At 44.6% G+C, this 17,456-nt stretch overlaps 1 protein-coding gene across 1 annotated transcript; it reads right to left on the bottom strand.

The window, feature by feature from the left end:
* Positions 1-7,362: 7,362 nt before the first annotated feature.
* Positions 7,363-13,139, bottom strand: Krt27 (keratin 27). Its single transcript, XM_028889520.2, has 8 exons — positions 12,698-13,139; positions 11,929-12,011; positions 11,470-11,626; positions 10,942-11,103; positions 10,732-10,857; positions 8,685-8,902; positions 8,428-8,477; positions 7,363-7,684 (listed from the first exon to the last, which is right to left on the bottom strand). The coding sequence occupies exons 1-8, from the start codon at positions 13,103-13,105 to the stop codon at positions 7,548-7,550; spliced, it is 1,341 nt and encodes a 446-aa protein (XP_028745353.1). The 5' UTR covers positions 13,106-13,139; the 3' UTR covers positions 7,363-7,547.
* Positions 13,140-17,456: the final 4,317 nt, after the last annotated feature.

Here is a 17,456-nt window from a genome sequence, read left to right as displayed (position 1 = left end):
TCCCAACTTTACTGTTTTCCTTCTTACCGGGACGGAAGCTTTCCCTATTTAGTAATCTTTTGCCAGTAAGAATTCTTGATCTGTTTTTGCATGTGCATGTATGTATATATTCATGGGTGTTTGTGTGTGTGTGTGTGCTGATGCACATGTATATGTTTGTATATACTCATGGGTGTTTGTGTGTGTGTGTGTGTGTGTGTGTGTGTGTGCGCGCTGAGGCACATGTGTGTGTATGTATGTGCACACAGGAGTGGAGGCCAGAGGGTGGTGGTGTTCCGTCACCCACCTTGCTTGTTTTTTGAGATGGGGGTCTCATTGGTTTGGAACTTGTGAAGCAGGCTAGGCTTGCTGGCCAGGGAGCCCCAAGATCTGCATGCCTCTGCCTCCCCAGTGCTGGGCTGGCAAGCAGAAGGCCAAGGCCCTGGCTTTTTTACACGGCCCCTGGGGATCACCCCGTGTCCTCAGGCTTGCACAGCAAACACTTTACACTTTCGTTCTCTTACCAGCCCCTTGCACTTGTTTGTAACACGTTGAAAATGAGTAACAAACTCGAGAGTAACTTTTCGGATGGGTCTCACTGAGCCAAGACTGGCTTCGAACTCCAATTCTCCTCTCTCAGCCATCTGAGTGCTGGTATTGCAGACACATGCCACTGAGCCCCGTGAGATTTTTTTTTTTTTTTTGGTCTAGGAGCAGAACATCAATTCAGCTAACTACTGAGACTCCAAATTGTTTGCCTTCTATCCTTAAAAAAACTATTTTTTTTTTTTTTGAGACAAAGTCTCACTATATCACCTTGGTTGGCCTGGAGTTTACTAGATATAAGCTGACCTTGATCAAATTGACCTTGAAGTTTGTTCGATCCTCCTGATGCCTTTGCCTCCCCAGATGCTGTGATTCCAGGCATGTCCCCTCCCACTCCATTAGGGTTCGCAGGTTTTCATCTGCGTACGTAAAGCGTTGTGACTTTGAGACACAAGCTTCACGTTAGTCAGTGGGGGAACAAAATACATGAAGGAGAGGGCTGTTTCCATCACTACCTAGGAAATGCATGATCTGGTACCCAGGCGACTGGTCGTCATGGGGAAGCAGATGCCTTCTTCTTTTCCATGAAACCCTGGGGAAATGAGCCCCATTTCACTTCTCCAGGAACAAACGAATGTAATCACATCCGAGTGTATCAGTCAAAGGCTTCAGCGGGCAGCTCCAATAATGAGTGACTATGAGACAGTCTGAAGGGCACAGACGCTTTATAAATGTTAATTATTTGTATTATTATAATAAGGTGGACACGTCAGACAGGGCCAGGTTGCTATCACTTACGATGGGTACAAATTGATTGGTCGACTGATTACAGGTTTAGTTTTGAAAACATGAGTTCTTTGCCTAATGAGATTTTTCAATGTTGTAGATCTTGAATTTTGAGAAAGAGCAGATGTTTGTCACTGCAAGACAAGAGCTCTTCAGTGGACCAGAATGCATGCATTTAAAAAGCATGGATATTTAAAAATAATTGATACAAAATTGTAATTCAGACCATATCAGTGTACTATAAGATTTCTAACACATAAACTGTGAACCAATAGCTGAGGAGCCCTCGTGGAACTGGACTAGGTCCTCTGGATAAGTGAGACAGTTGATTAGCTTGAACTGTTTAGGAGGCCCCCAGGCAGTGGGACCGGGACCTGTCCTTGGTGCATGAGCCGACTTTTTGGAACCTAGGGCCTGCGCTGGGACACTTTGCTCAGCCTTGGTGCAGGGAGGAGGGAACTGGACCTGCCTTGGCTGAGTCTACCAGGCTGGGCTGACTCCCCAGGGGAGACCTTGCCTTGGAGGAGGTGGGAATGGGGGGTAGATTGGGGGGGAAGGCTGGGGGGTGGGAGGAGGGAGGACAGGGGAATCTGTGGCTGATATGTAAAAGGACTAGAAAATCTCTTATATAAAATTAAAAAAAAGAAAAAAAAAAGATTTCTAAATTGTAGCCAGAGAATTATTAGTGTTTTTGTTGTGACCTGGACAACTTTTTACATTTTTTTTTTTTTTTTTTTTTTTTTTTTTTTGCCATGTTTCCCATGAATGAAAGAACCAAAACAGTGTGTTGGCAGAGTGATAGTTTGTAAGACTGGGATTTTTTTTTTTAAAGATAAGAGCACTAATGAGACAGCAAAGTATTATTAACACAATCTATTTATCTCCAGGTAGCTTATAAATACTAATTAACTTATCTTTTGTAGAATACGTTAAGCACATATTATTAGAACTATTTTGGAGATGAGCTGGCTCTGGAAATAACATGGCCGCACAGATCACAGACTTCTCCTTCAAAGCAGGACAGATGATGTTTAACTCCCAGAACACAGCTGGTGTTTTCGCATAGGCCATCTCTTCACAGATTTCCTGTAAACTAATGCTTTCTAAAGTTTAATTAATTAATTTATTTTTGTGTATATGAATGTTTTGTCTGCATGTATGTCTGTGCACCACTTGTGTGCCTGGTTCTGGTGGAGGCCAGAAAAGGGTGTTGAGTCCCTTGGAAGTGAAGTTACAGACAGTTGTGAGCTGCCCTGTGGGTGCTGGGAATTGAACCCGGGTCCTCTGCAAGAGCAGCCAGTGCTCTAAATGGCGGAACCATCTCTCTAGCCTTCTAAACTAAAACATTAAAAATATAAATATGCGCCGGGCGGTGGTGGCACACGCCTTTAATCCCAGCACTCGGGAGGCAGAGCCAGGAGGATCTCTGTGAGTTCGAGGCCAGCCTGGGCTACCAAGTGAGTCCCAGGAAAGGCGCAAAGCTACACAGAGAAACCCTGTCTCGAAAAAACCAATATATATATATATATATATATATATATATATATATGCTTTAGAACTTTCTGGAAATAGAAGATGACTTGATCAAGTTCCCTGGGTCCCTTCTATCTATGTCTTTGTTTCTTCAGATTATGTATGCATGGTCAGAGAGCAATATATCACCCGTCATTTCTTGAGAATCTACTAGGTGTTAAAGTGTGGCATTCTGTGCATATTGCCGGTATTCCAAGAAATTCAACTGAATCAAACGTTAACTCTTATGCTGTTTCAATGTCTCATTTCAGCACGGAGTTTCTCATTACTGTTTACTTTAATGATCTGGAAGTAGGTGACTTACAGAAGCAAGTTGTCCTCTGTGGTTCACATGTGTGCCGTGGTATGCTGTGTCCACATACCCACAACTACACCCACACAAAATTGCTAAGAAAGAATTTAAAAACTTAAAAGATGCATATTTTATATTTCTCTTGGCTATTTTAGAAGAGCATTTTCATTTGAAAACCTTTTTATGTATGTATGTAAATTGTGTGTGTGTGTGTGCATGTGTGCATGTGTGCATGTGTGCATACGTGTGTTGCAATATGCATGTGAAGATCACAGGAAACTCCCAGGTGTCCGTTTTCTCCTTCCACCATGTAGACCTGGGGGATCCAACTCAAAGCTTTACCTACTGCTACCTTGCTTGCCCAGAAAAACATGATTCTTGAACAGGGATGAGGTTTGTTTTGCTGCTAGATTCCCAGTGTTTCTCCTGAGAATCAGCCTGTGGTGTGTTAGCACCTCTGCAAATGGTTTCTCTGGGAAAGAGGTGATGACTGTGCTAGCACCCCTTTTCAGTAGGAGGAGGGTGGAGCCACGGAGTTCTTGGTTCTCACCCACAGGGTGTTAGGTTGCGGCTAAGCACAGATGGTGAGTCAGAGCGCCTAGACTCCACCTCCTCCAGTTATTAGCTGTATGACTCTGAGAAAATAACTCCACTGTTCTCTGACTCAGTTCCCTTACTCATATAATGACGATGACCACAGTGTCTACCTTATAGGGCAGTTGTGGGGACCAAATGGCTTTTAGACTAGTGCTTAGCACACAGGTACTGGTTAGCTGTTATCACTGAAGTTACAGTTCAAAAGCCACAAATATACCCAACTATTCTCTCAACCTGTTTCAGTTTCAGTAGAAAGTTTATTCCCTTAGTTTGGATGATTTGGTGATCAGACTTCCAAAACACAGAATAAATATGAGCTGACGATTTAGTCATTAAAAAAAAGCCATAAAGAATTTTTAAGAATGGTCTTAAATTCACAACAAAATTTAGAGTCAGGTACAAAGATTTCCCCCCATACTCCTCACCATCATGCTTTGCCTCCCTGCTTATCAGCTCCCACTGGTCCACATGAACAGTGCATTTGTTCCACAGATCATTGACACGCCATGCTCACCAGAGTCTGTGTTTCACATTACAGTTCACTCTTGGTGAACCCTGTTGGTTGGACATTTGTATGTTGACACATGCCTGCCCTCATGGTAGCGTGTAGGATACTTTCCTAGTCCGATGATCCCTTTGTTCACCATTTCTCCTCTCCTTTCAGTCCTTGGCAACCACTGATCAACGCACTGTTCCCAGGATGTTGGAGAGTTGGCCTCCTACATGGTGTGGTCTTTCTAGCTTGGCATCTTTCACTTAGTCATACCCACTGAAGTTTTCTCTCTGTCTTTTCCCGGCCTGAGAGCTCTGGTTAGTTAATGCCCCATCATCTGGATCTGCCATCATTTATTTGGTCCTCTGGAAGAACCGCAAGTGCTCTTAACCGTGGAGTCATCTCTCTGGCCCCTCCTTGTGCAGGTTTTTTTTTTTTTTTTTTTTTTTTTTTTTTTTTTTTTTTTTTTTTTTTTTTTTTTTTGGTGGTGATGTTTTCACCCTTTTGGATAGAGGAGTAAGGACCCAGTGGTTGCCAGAAATTGCTGGATCAAATTATCAGAGTGTGTTTAGCTTTGTAAGAACCTGGTGAACTGTCTTCCACAATGGCCAAGTATTTTTAATTGTAGAACTCTATGGCAAGAGACTCCCCCGCCCCACCCCCAAGATTTGATGTAAGAGTATAGGATATAAAAGGCAGTTATTCAGACAGGTTTGTTTTAGGTCTACCTGGGTATGTTATATTATTTATTTTTTGAAGCTGGGTCTCATGTAGTCCAGACTGGCTTCTCTATGTAACTAAGAATGACCTTGAAACTAAGAATGACTTTGAGCTTCTGGTCCTCCCACACCCACCTCCCAGAGTGTGGATGCAGGGGTGTGCCACCACACCCAGGGTTATGTGGTCCTGGGATAGAAATGACTGTTTTGTGTAGGCATGGTCAGCACTCTCCAGACTAAGCTACACTCCAACCCCTATTTGCAATAAATTAATGAATTTTAATTTTTCTTTGTTCTTGAGCATTTCATACAGGTAGATAATGAAATATGGTCATATTTCCCCTGCCAATTATTCCTATAGCCCCACATGGTGGTTTGAATGAGAAATGTTCCCCATAGTCTCAGACATTGGAACACGTGGTCCCCAGTGGATGGCAGTGGTTTGGGGAGGCTTAACAGGCATGGCCTTGCTGGCAGAGGTATGTCTCTGGGGGTGGGATTTGAGAGCTTAAAGCTTACCACTTTCAGTTCAGCATCTCTGTTTTGTGTTTGTGGTTCAAGATGTGAGCTGACAGCATTCTGCTCCAGCCACCATGCCTACCTGACACCTTTGCTGGGCCATTATGGACTCTAACCCTCTAAGCCAAAAGAAATTATTATTTTTTTTCTGTAAGTTGCCTTAGTCATGGTATTATATCACAATGACAGAAAAGTAACGGATATGTCCCCAATATGTCTCCCTCCCAACTTCATGTTTTTTTTTTTATTTCTTTTATAGCCCACTAAGTCCAGTTAGCTCTGCCCAAATGTGCCTGGGGGTTGGGTCATCCATTAGAACATGGAAACCTACCGATGGCCATATTTTCAATACAGAATTATTTTCTTCTCTCGGCAGCTATCCACTGCCAGTGGCTCCTTGATAAGGGTGGGTCCTGAAGAATCGTTTGCTCCATCTCCACTGGGATGGAGCCTACTTAATCTTGTGTAGGGGCCACATCTACCTCCATAACTCACAGCTGGGGGTTCACAAACACAGTAGCCATGCCGAGTTCAGAAGACAGCATTTCACAGCCCTCCTCTGTTGGCAGGATTTTCTGTCCCACCAACCAGCTCCCAAATAAACCACACTGAGACTTACTATTAATTTTAAGTGCTTGGCCAATAGCTTAGGCTTGTTACTAACTAGCTCTTACATTTTAAATGAACCCATATTTTTTATCTTTGTTCTACCACATGGCTCGGTACCTTTCCTCAGTATGGCATGTTCATTTTGCTTCTCTCTGAGTCTCCTGGCAACTCCGCCCTTCTTCATCCTGGAGCTTGCTTCCTATTCAGAGGTCCCACCTAATCTCTTCCTGCCTAGCTATTGGCCAGTTAGCTCTTTATTAAACCAACGAGGGCAACATGTCTTCACAGTGTGCAAAAAGATTATTCCACAGCACTCCTCCCATTTTCCAGCTCTTACATTCTTTCACTGTGTTCCCTGAGCTTGGACTCTCACTCCCCTATCAGCCATCATTTGCCATTAGCTAGGAGTGAGATTTCATGAATCCTGGAAATTTGATTGGCTTGGTGTTGTGTGGGTCCTGTGCACAGAGTCAAAGCTGCCATGAGTCCCTGAACATAACAGTCCTATCATGTCCAGAAAACACTGGTTTGCAGAGTCTTCCACTACTTTTGGCTCTTACAATCTTTAACCTCCCTCTTAAAAAATTCCACATGCATCATCTTTCCTTTATGTTTAGGTTGTTTCTGACTCTTCAATTTCTTTCTTTCTTCTTCTTTTTTGTTTGTTTTTCAAGACAGGGTTTCTCTGTAGTTTTGGTGCCTGTCTGGATCTCACTCTGTAGGCCAGGCTGGCCTCAAACTCATAGAGATCCGCCTGCCTCTGCCTCCTGAGTGCTGGGATTAAAGGCATGTGCCACCACCACCCGACACTCTTCAATTCCTTATTTTCACTTTCATGAGCCTATTATACTCAAGATCATTTATTTGTATTTTATATGTATGAGTGTTTTGCCAGCATGCATGTATGTGTGCAGTGCCCAAGGACGCCCAGAAGAGGGTGTCAGATCTCCTGAAACTGGAGTTACAGGAGGTTGTGAGTCACCTTGAGAACTGAACCTGGGAACTGAATCTGAGCCGTCTCTCTAGCTCCAGGAACTGGTTTTTATTTTATTCTTTTCTAGTAGCTATTTTATTTTTACTGCTTAGCACTCAACATATACACACCCAGTATGTGTGGAAGGATGGTAGACAAAATTTTATAGACTTGTGGAAAGACTACAACCTTTACATATTCAACCAGTTCCTAACTTGGAAAGAGCAGTGGATTCAACAGAGGGAATTAAAGGCAGCGCTTAGCTCCCGTGGGAGGGTGTACGTCGAATGCAGTGAGGGACCAGAATCAGGGAGGATAGCTTGCAACAGGAAGACGTTTATTGAAACACCACCAGAGAGAAGGCCAAAGAAATGTTACTAGTCTAAAAGGAGTTCATCTTCACTCGCTGGAAGAGAAGCAGAAGCATAAGAGGGCCCTATTTTGGAAAAGCGTTTAGATTTGGTATTTTCAGTTAGGGCTCTTGGTTTTAGGGAGTGGAGTTCAGGAAGGCACCCTCTGCTCATTCTTGGTGACCTTAGTGGATTTTTCTTCCAGGGTGTGAATTCTGGAGGAGAGAACCTTGCCACGGGGATCTAATTCTTCGACGACAGTTTTAACGATGGCAGTTTTAGATGACTCTAAAATGATACATAAAAACCATTAACATTTTGCTAAATTCATCATTTGAAAAATATATAATATCCTGGGTGGTGGTGCAGCCAAGGCAGGTGGATCTCTGAGTTCAAGGCCAGCCTAGTATACATAGAGAGTTCCAGGATAGCCAGTGCTACCCAAAGAAACCCTGACTCAGAAAACAAAACAAAACAAAAAGAAACATACATAATAAAAAAGACAGACAGAAAATGAGAGAGAGGAAGTCTGCAGAGATGGCACAGCCTTTACAAAGTGATTGCTATGTAGTGATGAGGACCTGAGCTCCATCCCCAGAATCCACGTAAAACAAGTCAGTTGTGATTCTAGGTCTGGGAAGGTGGAGACAGGAGGATCCTTGAGTGTCACTGGCCGGCCAGCCTCACCTCCTTGGCAAGCTTTAGGGCCATAAGAGACCCTGTCTCAAACAGAAAGTGGACCATGGCTGAGGAACACTACTTGAGGTTGTCCCCTGGTTTCCATATGCAGGTGTGCCTGCACACACGCACACAAGAGAAAGAGAGGGTCCGGGGAAGAAGAGCAGGAGAAGGAGGGAGGAGGGAAGAGCAGAAGGAGGAGGACGGAGGAGCAGAAGGAGGAGGAGGGAGGAGAAGGAGGAGGACGGAGGAGCAGAAGGAAGAGGGAGGAGGAGAAGGAGACATAGGAGGAGGGAGAGAAGAAAAGGGAGGAGAGAAGAAACCAGAGAATAGTCCATAGAGCTTTTATTTACCTTTTGTCTGATTTCTGGGTTCTCCTTGGCCTTTTGACTTAACACAAGAGCTGTAAAAAATAGGTTTTGCATTAATTACATGTGTGTTTTGCTAAAGCAATCGAGAAGCACAGACTTCCGGAAGCAGTTCACTGACTGCTGAAATAGTGCCAGGGACTGTGCATCCATTCACACGTGATCTGGCCCACAGAGACCTGGCTCAGCTTCAGAGGACTTTCAGGAACCCTAGAGAGTGTTCTCAGAGGAACAGTGCCTACCCCTCGTCTCCGTCTATGAGGCGGCAGTAGGTCTCGATCTCCTTCTCCAGGTGGGCCTTGACGTTCAGCAGCTGCTCATATTCCAGCTTCTGGCCCTCGGTCTCGGTCCTGACCTGGTGCAGCTGCTCCTCCAGCGCGCTGATCTGAGCCTGGATCTGAGCCAGCTGTGTGCAGTAGTTGCCCTCGGTCTCGGTCAGGGAGCACTCCAGCGAGTGTTTCTGTGGTTTGGGAAGAAACAGAAAACGTCACTGTGCTGATTGAGAATAAGCCTCTTAGAAGAGAGTCACCCTCACACAAGGCAACCAATCCTATCCAGGGCTGTGGAGACGGCTTTTGGTGATGTGCATGCCATGAGAGCATGTGGACCTGAGAGCAATCCCCAGCACCTACACACAGTCAGGTATGGCTGTGTGCTTGTAATTCCAGGGCTGGGGAAGTGGAGACAGGATTCCTATGGCTCGATGATCAGCCAACCTGGCCTAACCTGTGAGCCCCAGGTCCCATGTGAGAGAGACTGTCTCAAAAAACATGGTGGAGAGCTCCGGAGGAACAGCCTCTGGCCTTCACACCCACGTACACACACCCACCCACATGTGCACCATACACATGAACGCACAACTGCACATATACACAAACAGCCACATCCATCTGAAAGATTCCATTCGCTCAATATTCACGGTGCGCACCATACCAGCCTATTTGATAATGACACAGATGGTGGCCAATGGTCCTTGTCAATTCAGAAGGGTGAAACCCTTTCTCTTGAGGGTTCAGTCAAAGGAGCTCTACCATATATACACTAATATATGCTGCCCTTGTGGGGTGTGGCAGTTTCCAATTTTCTAAGTAATGAATGGCTTCCTCATCGGGAATCACATGAGGTCTGTCTCCTGCTAATCATTGCTTTTCTAGAGTCAATTATATAAACGGTGTATATATATATATAATATTATTATATATATAGTGATCCAAAGAAAAGCACCACCCTTTTAAACCGTCCAATTGCTTGGCTTGTCAAGTCAGCTGAGTCTGTATAGAACAAGAGGTCACCTGTTAGAATTTTACACGAAATGAAGATGTCAAATGGAGACCACAGTGTCTTCTCTTTCTGTCTCTGTCTGTCTTTCTGTCTCTGTCTGTTTTTGTCTCTCTGTCTCTGTCTGTCTCTCTCTGTCTGTCTCTCTTTACATAGCCCTGGCTCTCCTGGAACTAGCTATTTAGACCAGGCTGGCCTTGAACTCACAGAGATCCAACTGCCTCTGCTTTCCAAGTGCTGGGATTAAAGTCGTGCACCACCATGCCTGACTAGACGACAGTATTTTACTGACTCTTTTGTAGTCAAATATTTTGCTCTGAGCCCTGATTTTACATGCATTCACACACACAATGCGTGTATTCTTTTTTGGGTAAGCGCTGGCGGTCTCCTAGCCATAGGAGAAAAGGTACAGACTTAGGCAAGTTGGAGAGGAAGTCCCATTTTTTTGTCTCCATTTGCACAACTCTGGGAATCACTGCTTCTCTTTGAATCTGATTCTTCTTTTGGAGATAATGATGTGAGTTGTGAAGTCTGCCTGCCTTCGCCTCGGGGCATTGTGGACTAACCAGTGGGTGAAAAGACCGAGCAAACCCTTCATGGAAAGGGTGGTTATTACTGTCATTAGGCTCGTTTCACTTCAGACTCAACCTTCCCGCCTCTCTTTGCTTCTTATTTATGCCACTTTAAAGAAATTTAAGCCTGCTTAATTAACTGACCAAAGTGAAGGCCGGGCGGGGAAACTAAGGAAGATATTTTTGCTCTACAGAGATTTTTGGTAAAGGTAAAATGCCCTTTCTTCTCGAGCATGTCAAAATAATTGTATTTGCAGGTCTCCAGGACTTATTAACATCTAGGCATAATTTTCAAGCAGATGTCAACATAGTAATCAATGGATAAAATCCCGAGTGAATAAAATTACGAGGTTGAACATTCTTAAGAGTTTTTTTTTTTTTGTTTTTTGTTTTTTTTTTCCAACTTCTAAAGCAAATCTGCCTCCCCTTTCATACTTACCATGGCTAAGAGGGACTGCAGCTCTATCTCCAGGGTTTGGAGAGTCCGTTTCATCTCAGTAAGTTCGTTCCGGGCTGAGGTGGTGGCTCCAGCATCGTCTGAAATCTGCTGCTGCAGAGTAGCGCTCTGCAAAGTCAGGATTTGGTGTCAGGGAGGGGACAGCGGCGTCCACTCCTGGTGCCGGGTGTGTGCCCGCGAGCCTGCTTTTACCTTCTCCTGGAACCAGGCCTCGGCGTCCCTGCGGTTCTGCTCAGCCAGAGCCTCGTACTCCGCTCGCATGTTGTTCAGCAGGACGGTGAGGTCCACACCGGGGGCTGCGTTCATCTCCACGTTCACGTTGCCTCCCGCCGCGCACTGCAGAGCCTGCATCTCCTGAAATGGGTTCGTTCCGTCACTTTAAGTTCTGACTGTTTGTAAGGGAGGCAAGTGGACAGGGTTCATACCGCTCAAAGCTTTTTGTGAGGTCTGTTTGTTTTTCTCTTTTGACACAGTCTTACTCTGGAGCCCAGGCTACCCTTGAACCCTCAGCCATCCTCTGGTCTGAGATCTGGGATTGCAGCTGTGAGCTACCATCATGGGCTGGTTTGTTTCATTTGAGAGGGAATAATAGAAACATTTCAGAGGCGTAGGAGGAAGTTAAAACCACTTGATACTAAGATATGCTATTTACCGTCTGAAATTAGATTCTGATTTCGGGAAGGAGGCAGGCTATGAAGGCAGGGAAGATTGAGTGCCTACCTCCGCGTGGTTCTTCTTGAGGTATGCCAGCTCCTCGCTGAGCGTTTCCAACTGCACCTCAAGATCAGTTCTGCACAGGGTCAGCTCATCCAGGACCCTCCGCAAGCCGTTGATGTCTGCCTCCACGCTCTGGTGAAGTGCCAGTTCATTCTCGTACCTTAGAGACGTGTTGGAAAGGTTCAATTCTCTCCCACCAGGTTTGAGTCACCCCACATTTCAGCTCATCCTAAAGCTTAACCTAAGCGATCAAGTTTCAGTGAGACTACCCACGATGGAATAGACACACTTCCATGAAGCAAGATAATGGGGAAAATTTTCCAAGTTAATTAGGTTAATTAATGAATGCTTTAAAATGAACAAATGGACAAAGGCAGAGAGCAGAGAGGACTCCCAGCGGTCCAAAGAAAAGAGGGAGGTCCCGGGGTAACGTCTGGTCTGTTTTTCTTTGCCTGAACTCACTTCATTCTGAAGTCGTCAGCAGTCAGTCTGGCGTTGTCGTTTTGCAGGACGATGTTGGCGTTATGCGCAGTTGCAGAGATTATCTGAGGAATGGAGAGATTATCTGTGAGTGGTCAGAGGGAGGACATCATAAAATATTCAAATCTCCTCACAATTAAGTACCATGTGAAATCATAGAAATTCTTGCACCCAGAACTGATGATAAGATGTTTGAAAATGGGGATTTAGGATATAGGTAATTTTAATTTATAGTTTAACTTCCACTTTACCTTAAAAAATTCCCTTTTACATTTATAAATCTCTAGTTAGAGATGTTGGGCAGTTTTTTAAAAAAATATTTTCACATTACTAAAAACATGCATGCATGCCTATTCAGATGATAGGTGGGTCATACTCAAAGATTATAATTGTAATAGAAATTATTATTATTGCTTTTTAAAATTCATGTATTTTATGTGTATTGGTGTCTTGCCTGCATGCATGTTTGTGCACCATGTGTGTGTCTGGTGCCCCCAGAGACAGGGAGAAGGCTTCAGATCCCCTGGAACTGGAGTTACAGAGGGTTGTGAGCCACCGTGTAGATGCTGGGAATTAAACCCAGGTCTTCTGGAAGAGCAGCAGCCACTGTTCTTAACTGTGGAGCTGTCTCCCCAGCCCAGAAGTTATTTTAAAATACTGATAATGAAGTTCTAGAAGCTGTGCTCCATGTCCTGCAGCGACCTCTTCTACTTTTCTTTGTTCATATGCCCCATGCCATTTTACTTCTTACCTGGGTCCTGAGGTCTTCAATGATCGGGAAGTATAGACTGTAGTCATGATCGAGGCCACGGCAGGACCCAGGTCCAAATTTTTCATACCAGTCCTTGATCTTCTGCTCCAGGTCAGCGTTGGCCTCCTCCAGCGCTTGGACATTCTCCAGGTAGGAGGCCAGCCGGTCATTGAGGTTCTGCATGGTGACCTTCTCATTTCCAGACAGGAGGCCATGCTCATTCGTGGTAAAGGCCCCACAAGAAGCGCTGCCCAGCCCTCCTGAGGCTGAACTGCCCCCAAAGGCGCAGGAGAAGCCACTTCCGATCCCTGGCACTCCGCATGTACTTCCGGCCCCCAAGGCTCCTCCTGCGCTGGAGAGCCTCACGGAGCCCAGCCGTCTGGATGCAGAGGAAAAGCGAACGGACATGGTGCTTACACTGGAGTGCTGCTCTGATGGCGAATGTCCTGCGGGGTGAGGACTGCTTTATATATACATCGTTAGGGTGTCGCTGGGTAAACTGTGCCTCTCCTAGCAAAACGGTGTTTGCCAGCTCATTGAGAATTATCCTAAGTGGTGCCATTTTCCCCTAATGAATGTCTTACTCTGCTGTGTCCACTTCCGTAGGTGGATAGTTACCTTGATGTTTGTTATCTCTGGGAGGGAGCAGGGTGGAGTATTATCAAAGTTATTATAGTGATGCCTTTCAATTTAGAGTGAGCCGCCCTTCCTGCCTTAGGCTCCAGGGGTATAAAATTCCTTAAAGAATTAAAAAGTAGTGTGGTAGATACAGTTCTCTCTCCCTTGCCCAACAATATCTGCATTACTCTGGCAAGCAGATCATCATCCGCATTGTTCTCTATCAGAGACATTGAAAATAATTTCAAGACTATGGGCCCTGGATTCTAGAGGAAAGAAGCTGAGTTAAAAAAAAAAAAAAAGTCCTTTTTTTGGAAACAGAAGGTTTTCCCTTGATCCTTTATTATTCCTGAATTACCATTTAATTTGCACAGGGTCCCCCCCCCCCAGCTGTGTTGCTAGGCAGGTCATATGGGGGAATCCATTAGCCTCCACGGCCCCCAGTTTCTTTAGCTGTGAATGAAGGACGTAGCTCACAGCCTCCTGTTCCCTCTCTGTCTGTGGGTTCTAGTACTTCTGTATATCTTCCTTTTCTTAGAGTATTTCTGCACATGCCTCCTCTACTTTCCACCTCCTACTTCTCCCTGAATTTTGATTCTATTATTTTAGAGACCTCAGGCTTATCTTGAACCACTGCACACCTCCAATACAGCCTTCCCTTTTCCTCCCCTCCTCTTTCCTCCCCTTCCTTCTCCTCCCCTTCCCACCTCTTCTCTTCCCTTCTTCCATCTGACAGGGTCTCACTATGTTGCCTAGGCTAGCTTTGAACTTGTGGTTCTTCTGCCTCAGCCTCTGGAGTGCTGGCTTTATAGGTTCGGGCCACAGTGCCTGCTCAGCCATTGTTCCTTGTGTTTATTCTTCCGTACCTATCTCTTGGTTCCACTAGTCACTGATCACCTCCGTCACACCGAGGTTTAGACAGCTGCTCTCTGAGAATCCTTCCACATTCCCGCTGCTCCTCTCTCCTTTCTGTTCACACTTTGTCTGTCCCACATTTGGCCGCTGATTACTCACAATTTTGCGCTTGCCCTGTAAGCTTTTCCTGACAAGCTGTCACCTTGCTGGCTTGCCATCCGATTTCACGATGTCCCCTTCCCATCTTTTTGCTTCTGGTTCATGTTGTTCTTTCTATCAGTTTCTTTCCTCGTTGTTTAAAATTTAAAATGGAAGATCTTTGCATTTTCCAGGAACAGCTGATGTCATTTTTAGTTGTGAATATTTGAAACAAAGAAGCTAAGAACACCAAATTTCATAACCTACTGGGTAAGCCTGCAGAGAAGAAAAACAGAAAATGTGAATCAAGAAGTAATGTTCAAGGGCTGGAGAGGTGGCTCAGCAGTTAAGAGCACTTGCTCCTCTTCCAGAGGACCAGAGTTCAATTCCCAGCACCCACACTAGTAACTCATCACAACCTGTAACTCCAATTTCAGATGGTCTGATGCCCTCTTCTGGCCTCCATAGTCACACACACACACACACACACACACACACACACACACACACAATTAAAAATAAAATAAATCCTTAAAAAAGTCCGTTCAGAAAACTACTGCTTCAAAAGGTAATTAAAAATAAAGTTACAAAGAAATATTATTAAATTACTTTAATTATTTGCTGCAGTACATAAAATGATGACACAACATCATTTCTTGCAGTTTGTAAGTTTATATATACTGTTATATGTACAGTGTTATTATCCCTATTATATATTATAAATAGTAGATTTTTTTTTTTTTTTTGCATTTTTTGAGACAGGGTTTCTCTGTGTAGCTTTGGCGACTTTCCTGGAACTCACTCTATAGCCCAGGCTGGTCTCCTGGAGCTCACAGAGATCTGCCTGCTTCTGCCTCCGGAATGCTGGGATTAAAGGTGTGTGCCACCACCGCCCGGCTAGTAGATGTTTTTAAAAGACGAATTTTAGTATTTTTAACTGAATGTTTTCCTGACTTTTGAACAAGGGACCCACCATCTTTATTTTCCATTGAGTCCTGGAAACTGTGCAGCCAGCTATGAGTGTTCTGTTCTGTTCTGGGGAAGCTGAAGGGTCCTTGAGATGCATAGATCTGCAGACCCCTCATAAAGGAAGCCTATCCCGCAATGGTCCTGGAATGAAATACAGGTATCTCTAAATATCGAGGCCTCCCCTTGAAAATAAACAGAACCTCAAAAATATACTACAAACAATCCAAACTGACAGGTAGGCTTAGAGTTACAAATGAGAAATGATGCTCAGGAACAAATATAATAAAAGGAAGCTGAAGAAAACATTCGAAACAAACCACTTACAATTATTAACTTTAGAAGAAATAAAATATTGCATATTCGAAAGATGTCTAGAATAGCTCAAATAGAAGAGCAAACACAAGAAAAGCTTTTAATTAAAAAACATGCGAATGGGAATTGGGGTGACAGGATGCCATTCCTCATTGCTTCTCCAGCTTATTTTTCTGAGCGAAGTCTTTTACTGAACCTGGAGATCACCATTTCAGGTCCGCCGGCTGCCAGCAATCTCTGAGCGTCCTCCTGTCTCTGCCTTCCCAATGCGGGGGTGACAGGCACACACTGCTGTGCTGGGATGACGGGAACAGGCGGTGTTCTCTGCTATTACGTAGATTCTGGAGAGCCAGCTCATTTTATCCACTGAGGGGTCTCTCTAGTCCCAGAAAGAGCTGTTTGAGTTAAAAATTAACTTTCAGGTCTGTGTTGCGGCTCAGTTGGTAGTGCGCATGCCCAGTATGTGTGAGTCCAGCGGTCTCGTTCTGGTACTGCCCAACCTAGTTGTGGGAGGGCTGTGCCTGTAGTCACAGCACATGGAAGGTAGAGAGTCTGGAAGACCAGAAACTCAAGGTCATCCTTGGTTATATAGGGTCCCTGAGGCCAGGGTGGGCTACATGAGATCCAGTCTCCCAAAACTGAAGCAATAACAACAAACAAATGAACAGTTCTCCCAAAGTTCCAAAAATAAAACCTTTTTAAAAATATTTATTTATTCATTTTTTTTTCATTTTACATACCAATTCTAGTTCTCCCTCCCTTCCCTTTTTAAAGCCTTTTAAGAATGTGAGCTGGCTGGGCATTGGTGGTGCATGCCTTCTGTCCCAGCACTCGGAAGGCAGAGGCAGGCAGATCTCTGTGAGTTCAAGGCCAGTGTGGTTTGCAGAGTGAGTTCCAGGACAGCCAGGGCTACACAGAGAAACCCTGTCCCAACCCCCTCCCCCCACCAGAAAAAGGGCATAGGCTCGCTCAAATTTGAGGCCAAGCTGTCTCAGTCAATCAGTCAATCAATCAATCAATCAATCAATCAATTCAGTCAATAAAACATAGCCCTGATTTAATAAGAAGGGGTCAGTGGTTCCTCTTGGGATCAAATGACCCTTTCACAGGGATTATCTAAGATCATTCTGCAAATCAGATATTTACATTATGTTCATAACAGTAGCAAAATTACATTTACAAAGTAGGAACGAATTAACGTTGTGGTTGACATGAGGAACTGGATTAAAGGATCGCAGCATCAGGAAGGCTGAGAAGCACCGAAGGGGGTGCTCAGAAAGTGGAGGAGGTTTTAGTGGGGATGGAGGACAGAATGTTTTTTTTTTTTTTTTTTTTTTTTTTTTTTTTTTTTTTTTTGAGACTAAGTCTCTCTGTGTAGCCCCAGCTAGCCTGGAACCTTGATGTAGACCCAGGCCTCAGACTCTTGGAGATCCACCTACCTCTGCCCTCTGCCTCCTGGAATATAAAAGGTGTGAACTACCACACCTGGCCTGATAAAAAAGATTTTTGATGCTAAGGAAGCTATATGAAAGATGAGAGCACTCGGGAAGCCAGGTTAATACTGCCATGGTCTGAAGATGCCCAGTTCAACAGATTAATTTAAAATGTCATAATTTAAAATGTCAATGACTAGCTGGGGAGTTGGATCAGTTGGTGAAGCTCGGCGAGGTCCTGCGTTTGGCCCCATCTCCCGAGTGAAGAAGCCAGGTGTGGCAGCATGTGCTTGTAACCTCGGTGATGGGGAGACAGAGACAGCTGAGTCCCTAGGGCTTGCTGGCCAGTCAGCCTAACTGAGTGAGAGTCCTAGGCCAATGTGTCAGAAATACAGTGGGTAGTGCACCTGCGTACCTGCACATGTATGAACATG

The sequence above is a fragment of the Peromyscus leucopus genome, chromosome 8b (genome assembly GCF_004664715.2).
Source record: "Peromyscus leucopus breed LL Stock chromosome 8b, UCI_PerLeu_2.1, whole genome shotgun sequence".
NCBI classification, from domain to species: domain Eukaryota; kingdom Metazoa; phylum Chordata; class Mammalia; order Rodentia; family Cricetidae; genus Peromyscus; species Peromyscus leucopus.
The sequence above is the reverse complement of the archived record's forward strand: the minus strand, read 5'-3'. Positions and strand labels throughout refer to the sequence as shown.

Coding starts and splice junctions, on each gene's coding strand:
- Krt27 (XM_028889520.2), bottom strand. CDS start 13,105: ATGTCCGTTCGCTTTTCCTCTGCATCCAGACGGCTGGGCTCCGTGAGG. Junction 11,627..11,928: donor GCTGACGACTTCAGAATGAA/GTGAGTTCAGGC, acceptor CACGTCTCTAAG/GTACGAGAATGAACTGGCAC. Junction 8,478..8,684: donor CTCATAGACGGAGACGAGGG/GTAGGCACTGTT, acceptor TATTTTTTACAG/CTCTTGTGTTAAGTCAAAAG.